Source organism: Entelurus aequoreus, linkage group LG06, assembly GCF_033978785.1.
Source record: "Entelurus aequoreus isolate RoL-2023_Sb linkage group LG06, RoL_Eaeq_v1.1, whole genome shotgun sequence".
Classification (NCBI taxonomy): domain Eukaryota; kingdom Metazoa; phylum Chordata; class Actinopteri; order Syngnathiformes; family Syngnathidae; genus Entelurus; species Entelurus aequoreus.
The window spans coordinates 30,702,194-30,711,460 of NC_084736.1; the positions used below are offsets into that span (position 1 = coordinate 30,702,194).

At 41.0% G+C, this 9,267-nt stretch overlaps 1 protein-coding gene across 3 annotated transcripts in view; it reads right to left on the reverse strand.

Moving 5' to 3' along the window:
- atf7ip2 (activating transcription factor 7 interacting protein 2) overlaps nucleotides 1-2,806 on the reverse strand; it is a 43,218-nt gene extending 40,412 nt beyond the window's left edge. For all 3 annotated transcript variants that reach the window (XM_062049463.1, XM_062049464.1, XM_062049465.1), the window contains exons 1-3: nucleotides 2,692-2,806; nucleotides 2,307-2,373; nucleotides 298-429 (exon numbers count right to left, since the gene is read on the reverse strand). In XM_062049463.1, the coding sequence (XP_061905447.1) occupies nucleotides 298-429; nucleotides 2,307-2,372 (198 nt within the window). In that variant the 5' untranslated portion in view covers nucleotide 2,373; nucleotides 2,692-2,806. The remainder of the gene's footprint in view (nucleotides 1-297; nucleotides 430-2,306; nucleotides 2,374-2,691) is intronic.
- Between the last annotated feature and the right edge of the window lie 6,461 nt (nucleotides 2,807-9,267).

Genomic DNA, 9,267 nt, shown 5'->3' on the forward strand with positions numbered 1-9,267 from the left:
AATTGACCACTAAATGGTAACACCCGAATAAGTTTTTCAACTTGTTTAAGTCGAGGTCCACGTTAATCAATTCATTGTGATTGAACTCAGGACTACTCAGGACCATCGTATTTTGAGGCACATGCACTAACCCCTGTTCCATCGTGCTGCCTACAGTGCGCCCCATGGTCCGGAAAATATGGTAAATTCAATTGTGTTGTGTTCATCATCATGCATTCTCCCCGTAAATGTATTTTTTTTTAAAGATCAAAAGTCAAAGTTAGAGCTGTCATAAGGCTAACCACCTATTGTACCAACCTCAAGTTTTTGCATGGTGCTCCCGTAATCAATTTCATGTTGAAGTTGTTGAATAGTTTCTGTTAATATCTGAAGCCTGGAGTTGTTAGAATGCACCGCCTTTTGGATTTCCCGTTCCATCACCGCCTCAAGCTGAAAACAAAACAAAACACATAACACAGGCAGTTTTATAATATGCATTTTAAAGGGAAACTGTACCTTTTAACAAGACAAGAACACGCGTTTTTTTCCCCGATGCATTCTAAGTCATAAATAAACCTTAGCGAAAGTCAGCTAACAATGGAGTCGATGAGAGTCGCTCTATTCAACCTACAAAGCGCCCCAAAAACCTCCATTAATGTTTTATATACACGCCATAATATATAAGTAATATACGGTAGTAACATTTATTATAACATGTAACATTTACCATTTAAAGCATGCGTCGGCGTATTAATTTCACAGACGCATCATAATGTATACTGTATCTGTCAGGTTCAAACACAGATGACATCTATTAAACAAGACAAGAAGCAAAGGAATCAAACAGAATTCAATTTAGCTCATGAGGAGAAACGTCTGGTTGCTGCAGACTCAGCTACAGCCTCCCACCACGCTCTGAAGGCAGTCCTAACGCGCTCCTCCTTTTTTGGGCATTTTTTGATTACATTACATTACATTCAGCAGTTGTTCCTAACAGTTCAAAGAAAAGGTGCCTGGAGCGGTGTCAGGTTTTCCCCCTCTCTGCTTTGTAGACCTCGGGTCATGACAAGGTCTTCCTCTGGCTGTCCAAAAGATCAAAGAAACTGACACCTCCATGTCGCATCTCATCGCACACAGTGGAGGTTTACAAGTGGTAGGCCTTCTGCTTGATAAGATCAAAGACACCTTTTGTCTTCTCGCAGAGCAGCCTGAACTCATGGGAAAACAAGTTGTGTGATAACTTATATACAACTATTCTGACAGTATCCTTCAACAACAACAACACTAATAAACACGGCAGACTTCATGAGAGACAACAAGGACAAATGATGATCCAGAAACTAATATTTTTGATGTGTGCTAAACAGATGCCACTTTAGTCAAACACTAAGCATCATGTAGTTAAAAATAAATACAAACTGCCAACATAATAAAACAATCACTTACTGTACAATGTCTGCTCTCACTGGGATGTTTATATCGTCCCGTTTAAATTAAATATTAATCGTAATCGTCACAAAGGGTTAAAAAAAAAGTGCCGCAAACAAGCATCTTTTTGTGTCTTTCTCGTCAAAGTTGGATGTCAAAGTTGACTAACTTCTCAGTTTATGTCCACAACCTTCTATTATCCAGGTGAGAGACAGTATTTATAACCTGGAATTGACTTTCCCCAACCCGTGGGCGATGCAGCAGCTCAATATGTCAATATAGCAGCATAAGCTAGAAAGCGCTCTGTGATCTCACTGGGATGTTTATATCTTCCCGTTTGAATGAAATATTAATCATAATAATATGTCCACAACCTTCTACTATGCAGGTGAGAGTAATGATTTATCATCTAGAATTAAGTTCCACCAACTCAGAGGCGATGCAGCAGCTCAATATGTCAATATAGCAGCATAAGCTAGTGAGCGCTCTGTGATAAAAATAGTCTGTTCACGTTAGCGCTTATAATAACAATACTGATAATACTTGGTTAAAATTTAGCTGAAATTCATGTAAATTGACTATTTTGGTAACTAAACAGTCCTGTTACGTTCGATTGATCGCCCTGAGAATACAATGGCCTGGATGATTGAGAACATCCGTAGACATAAACAGAGTATTGCCGGCAGTTTTTGGATGGTTTTTTTTTTTTTTTGCATTGTTGGCCACCTCGTACTAGCCGTATATTACAACCTTGAATGCATAAAAAAAGAAAAACATGTTTCTTAAATTGGGTTCGTGAATGATAGGCAAAATTCTAAAACAAGTGCAGTAACCCTTTAAATTTGTTTACAATTATGTAAGTGTGCGGAACATGAATTACTGTACTTTTAGTCACTTACCTCAGATTTCGAGAACCTTCTTTTACCGTTTTCAGGGTAATCTGACTCAGGGAGCAGCCTCTTCATTCTTTAATGAACAGAATCACAAGTGGACGTTTAGCACAACAATGCGAGCCCTAAAAACGTCCATAATTGGGGACGTCAGCTACTGTGAATTATTAGCCTTTTAGCACAATTCAGAATGTAAACATCAAAGTGTAAACATGCTGCTGTTCATAAACTAACGTAGTCTGATGTTAGAAAGGAGTCCTACATTCAGGCTAACTGGCATTCTAAAAGAACATTCCACAAACGTGTAAAGACCAAACACATCCTACATATGTAAAAGATACATGAATCAAGTATTTGATAGGTGTAGTCATTGAATAAAGAATGTAGTTAATACCTGGAAAAGCCGCAAACTCAAACTTGTTATAGTTCTTTGTTGTTGTTTTTCTTCTTCTTCTGCGACGTGGAGTGTGGAACAAGACAGAGGTGAAACACCGCTACCTTTCGGTGAGAAGTGGCACTGCCCAGTGTCCAAATGCCCGTTCTTATGCGCATGCGCCAAAACCTCAGCCACTTCCGTTTGGACTATTTTTTTCAAACTGGTTTGCGAAAACAACCGACTTATAATGTCAAATAGTCGACAACTAAAACTTACATCGACCTACATTGTTTAAACCATTTATACACACTTGCATTATTATTGTTTTAATGTTTTCAGCAAAAAGTTGGCGAACGTAGCTTTTTTTGCGCATGCGCAATAGCATGCAAGTGTGTCTCATTTGGCATACCTTAACTAATATCATCTGGTTCCTAGGGGGATAAAATCAAACATTGAATTGTTTATTTTTTCAAAGTGAATCTTTTTTTTTAGTTTGATTAATTATTTAAATTATTAGTTAAAACTTGGAAAATTTAAAATTATGGGAAAGCCCTTAAATTATGTACGTATGTATGTAAGTAAATGTTACATATATTGTACATAGTAATTGTTATATATTATATATATTATATAAAATAATATAATATATCAGTATATATCATCCATCCATTTTCTACCGCTTGTACCTTTTGGGATCGCGGGGGGTGCTGGAGCCTATCTCAGCTGCATTCAGGCGGAAGGCAGCGTACACTCTGGACAAGTCGCCACCTCATCACAGGGCCAACACAGATAGACAGACAACATTCACACTCACATTCACACACTAGGGCCAATTTAGTATTGCCAATCAACCTATCCCCAGGTGCATGTCTTTGGAGGTGGGAGGAAGCCGGAGTAATAATAAATAAATGATAAATGGGTTATACTTGTATAGCGCTTTTCTACCTTCAAGGTACTCAAAGCGCTTTGACAGTATTTCCACATTCACCCATTCACACACACATTCACACACTGATGGCGGGAGCTGCCATGCAAGGCGCTAACCAGCAGCCATCAGAGGCAAAGGGTGAAGTGTCTTATCCAAGGACACAACGGACGTGACTAGGAAGGTAGAAGGTGGGAATTGAACCCCAGTAACCAGCAGTACCCGGAGGGAACCCACACAGTCACGGGGAGAACATGCAAACTTCACACAGAAAGATCCCGAGCCCGGGACTGAACCCAGGACTACTCAGGACCTTCGTATTGTGAGGCACATGCACTAATTGTTTTTGATTGATTGAGACTTTTATTAGCAGGTTGCACAGTGAAGTACATATTCCATACAATTGACCACTAAATGGTAACACCCGAATAAGTTTTTCAACTTGTTTAAGTCGGGGTTCATGATACAGATATATACTATCATATATACTATCATCATAATACAGTCATCACACAAGATAATCACAATGAATTATTTACATTATTTACAATCAGGGGTGTGGAGGGGGAGGGGGGGTAGGATATGGACATCAAGTAGTGGACATAGAGAGAGAGAGAGAGAGAGAGAGAGAGAGAGAGAGAGAGAGAGAGAGAGAGAGAGAGAGAGAGAGAGAGAGAGAGAGAGAGAGAGAGAGAGAGAGAGAGATAGATCAGAAGGCATAAGAAAAAGTATCTGCATTTGATTGTTTACATTTGATTATTAGCAATCCGGGGAGGGTGTTAGTTTAGGGTTGTAGCTGCCTGGAGGTGAACTTTTATTGCGGTTTTGAAGGAAGATAGAGATGCCCTTTCTTTTATACCTGTTGGGAGCGCATTCCACATTGATGTGGCATAGAAAGAGAATGAGTTAAGACCTTTGTTAGTTCGGAATCTGGGTTTAACGTGGTTAGTGGAGCTCCCCCTGGTGTTGTGGTTATGGCGGTCATTTACGATAAGGAAGTAGTTTGACATGTACTTCGGTATCAGGGAGGTGTAGCGTATTTTATAGACTAGGCTCAGTGCAAGTTGTTTAACTCTGTCCTCCACTTTGAGCCAGCCCACTTTAGAGAAGTGGGTAGGAGTGAGGTGGGATCTGGGGTGGAGGTCTAGCAGTAACCTGACTAGCTTGTTCTGAGATGTTTGGAGTTTAGATTTCAGGGTTTTGGAGGTGCTAGTGTACCAGGAGGTGCATGCGTAATCGAAAAAGGGTTGAACGAGAGGTCTCGCCAGAATCCTCATGGTGCTTTTGTTGACCAGAGAGGAGATTCTGTAGAGAAATCTCGTTCGTTGGTTAACCTTTTTGATTACCTTGGTTGCCATTTTATCACAGGAAAGGTTAGCCTCTAGAATGGAACCTAGGTAGGTGACCTCATCTTTCCTGGTGATAACAATGTCACCCACTTTTATGGTGAAGTCATTGACTTTCTTGAGGTTGATGTGGGACCCAAACAGGATGGATTCTGTTTTACCCAAGTGTATGGATAGCTTGTTGTCAGCGAGCCAGGTGCAAGTTCTACAGAGCTCAGCACTGAGGATTTTCTCCACCTGTGACTTGTCCTTGCCGGATACCAGCAGGGCAGAGTCATCCGCAAACAAAAACAATTCACAGTCGCATGCCGATGACATGTCGTTTATGTATATTAGGAACAGTAAAGGTCCCAATATACTGCCTTGGGGGACTCCACAGCTCACCGAGAGGGGGGGGGACACGGTGCCGTTCACCTCTACCACCTGCTCTCTCCCCTCCAAGTAAGATTGCATCGAGCTCCATGAGTTTTTGTTAAATCCGATTGCTCTGAGCTTATCCAACAGAATAGCGTGGTTAACGGTGTCAAAGGCCTTCTGAAGGTCCAGCATGACCATGCCGCAGTATTTTCCCGCGTCCACCTCATGTTTGATGTGGTCGGTCAGATAGAGAAGGCATGTGTCAGTGGAGTGGTTAGTTCTGAAGCCGGATTGGAATTTGTACATGAGTTTATTAGTGGCAAGATAACTATCGACCTGTTCATAAACTATTTTTTCCATTACTTTCGAAATGGAACTGAGAATAGAAACAGGTCGGTAGTTGCCAGGTTCCAATTTGCTTCCTTTTTTAAAGAGGGGAGTTACTCTTGCTATCTTAAAATCTTTTGGTACTTGGCCTTGTGTAATTGATAGGTTTATTTTGTGCGTGATGATCGGGGCAATGATGAGGCAGAGTCCCTGAGGAATCTGGAGGGAATATTATCAAGGCTGGTGGCCTTGTTAGGGTGGAGCGCGCTCAATTTTTTAAACACCTCATCAGCTGTGACCATTTCTAATTTGAAATCATCGTTGGATACTCCTAGCTTTCTGTAGAAGGCTTTAATGTGTTCTACACCAAAGCGACCAGAGTGGTGGGACAGCTTGTTGACAAGAGTTGCGGCTATGCTGGTGAAAAAGATGTTAAGTCTGCTAGCTACCTCCATTTTGTTTGTAATGAGGGAGTCACCCTCCTTGATGCTGATGTTGGTGAGTCTTGTTTTAAGTTTCTGGCTGCAACCAGGAAGCTGGTTGTTGAGAATTTTCCAGAGCTCACGTGGCTTATTTGTGTTTTCCTCTATTTTGACGTTAATGTAATTTTTTTTTAAGGATTTAGTCAGGTTGGTTGACTTATTTCTTAATTTATTGCATTGCTTTTTGAGAGTTGAAAGGAGTAATGTGAGGTTGATATTATTGGGTTGTTTATCTACTTCTGTTTTACATTTTTGGTATTCAGATTATTTCCTGTCTCTGTCTTTTCTGGCAGCTAATAGGTCCGGATTCATCCATGGTTCCGAGCGGGCTTTGATCCTGACTGTTTTCACGGGAGCCATGTCATTTAGTATCTTTAGGAACGCCGTTTTGAAGCGATCCCAAGCAACATCGACCAGGTTGCTCGCGAGCACAGGGGACCAGTCCCACTCATCTAATTTTAAATTGAAATTGTCATTGGAGTATTTTTTGAGGGATCTGGATTGGGCTGTTATGTGGCCATTGGCTTTAGGTTTAGCTATTTTGCGGGTGCAGAAGGTTAGATAGTGGTCGCTAAGACCACAGATCATGACCCCACTATTTTTTATTTTAGGCCGGTCTGAAGTGAGAATGAGATCTATGGTTGATTGGGTGGAATCACACACCCTTGTAGGTAGTGCTATTAGCTGGGAAAGACCGTGCAGATTACAAAACTTGCTGAAGGATCTGAAGACAGGCGCATCTTTGCGTTGAATATCTGTGTTCAGATCCCCAGTTATAATTTTCTCCACGTTGTCTGTCCCTGCCAAGCATTCTTCCAAAGCCCCATAGAAATCACTCTGATTAGGGGGTCTATAAACAGTCCCTATTAGTACCGGCTTAGCATTTTTTAATTTGATTTCCGCCCACACAGATTCCAGGTCATTGTGGTTAAGATCAGTGCGAGTTATGTATTTAATATCCTGGTGAATATACATACAAACGCCCCCACCGTGTTTATTCCTATCCTTTCTGATAACCGAAAAGTTTTCTATTTCTATCTCTGAGTCAGAAATACTTTGATCAAATTTGGTTTCAGAGAAACACAAGATTTTTACCTTCGTGTTGAGGAACATTTCTCTGATTTGGTCAAGTTTGGCTCCAGAGAGGCTGTTCACATTAAGGTGGATGATGTGTAGTCCACTGGAACCAAAAAGAGCATCAGAGTCCGCTGTGTTGTGGTACTGACCAGAAAAATTGTTGGTTATTATTGCTGTTGAAGTTGGAGAGCAAGGAGAGAGAGGAGAGAGAGAGAGAGAGAGGCGTATTGATCGTCCTCGAGGTGAAGGGGAGGGAGGGGCGGAGTTGGAGAGGAGGAGAGGGGGAGGCCAGGTAGGGTTGCTGGGGGTGGGGTTGGATTTCCTTTTGGCGGGCTTTTTTGAAGACAAAGAGGAAGAGAACAATGAAAATGTTTGTGTAAAGGCGCCTCTAAATCCTGTGTATGCCGCGTCCTCGACCGTCTGGGACCGGGGAGAGGCCGCATGGACCCCCACCATCTCGTGCAGTTCCCCGCCATCACCGATGTCTGGGTCGCCGTCCACCGCAGCCGCCGCGTCGTTCACCACCGCTGAGTCGTTGCCTTCTCCGATGACTGGGTCGTCCTCCACCGCCGCCGCCGAGCCTCCAATTGTGTCGATGAACGGGGCAAAGTCCTTCGCCGAGCCGCCGATCGCTGGAGCACAAGTGAGCTTGAGCTGAGATGAGCCGGTAGCCGAGTTAGCTTCGAGGGCGACGCTAGCAGTAGTATTGCTAGTCTTCGCCAGTCGGGACAACATTAACCGTGTTGTTGCAGGTCCAGGGTTGAGTTCAGTGTCTCCTGATAGTAGAAGTAATAGTAGTATTATTGACTTTCTGTCTATCCTTCCAGTCAGGGGCATGTTTCTTCTGCCTCGATGTGCAGTCAAGCACGATGCTAACACGTTAGCTCTAAAGCCAAGGTGCTTCGCTGATGTATTGTCGTGGAGATAAAAGTCACTGTGTATGTCCATTTCGCGTTCTTGACTCTCATTTTCAAGAGGGTAAAGTATCCGAGGAGGTTTAAAATATAAATCCGTGATCCACAATAGAAAAAGGAGGAAGTGTGGGATAATCCGAGCAGTTGTTTGAATTCCCGATCGGGAGCCAAAGAGAGTGCGACCGCTCATCTCAGCGTCCTTACTTCACTTTACTAACTCCTGTGCCACCATGCTGCGCAGTATGTATCATATACTGTATATATATAATATGTAAATATTACATATATGTTATATTTTATATTGCTACTACGGTACATTTTTAGTCTACTTTATACCTGCATTATGCTTTCCATCCTTACACTTTCCATCCTTTGTAACTGAGCTACTGTGCGGAACCATTTCCCTTGTGGATCATTAAATTTTGTCTAAGTCTAAGTTACTATCTTTGTTGGATAAATGCAAATTAATTTAGATAAGCCCTGTTTTAGTGGTTATTATTTTTGCTTTGTGTTTAAAAAAACTAAAGAAAAAAAAGAAGTGTGTCTCATGATTTTATACTATAACTGCATAATTACTGCAATTAACGACATCACTATACGTATATAATGAAAATGATGATACAATGAAAATATTGGTACAAACAAAGCACATTCATTTTATTGTTTAACACAAATATGAAAGTTTGAAAGCAACAAAACGGATTTGTCAGGCAAATGAAGTCTATATACAAAAAAAAATGAAAAGACAGAGAAGAAAAGTATCTGAATACACAATAACCAACATTTCTGAGTGTTTTGAAATGAAAACTCATGTTATTATTGGTCTTAATATACCAAAACAGATCCATGAGTTACTGTTAAAAAGCAGGAACATAAAACATGTTTCAGAAATCATTAGTTTCCATTAGATATTACTTCTTCAAATAAAATAAAATAAAAACTTTAAGTTTTCACTTTTTTAGAAATCGTATAGTTAACAATATATATACTCAATGACAGGACACGCTAGCCTAGAAAATCCACAACCCCAAATAGTAATCTGTAGTGTCTATATAGTTTTAAAATTCCAATCTGAATTAAAACTGAGTAAGTCAAACGACGTCAAGTTATTTCAATAAGATGGAAAGACGACAACAAAAATGGAGGCATATCTGTGGATGACAGCT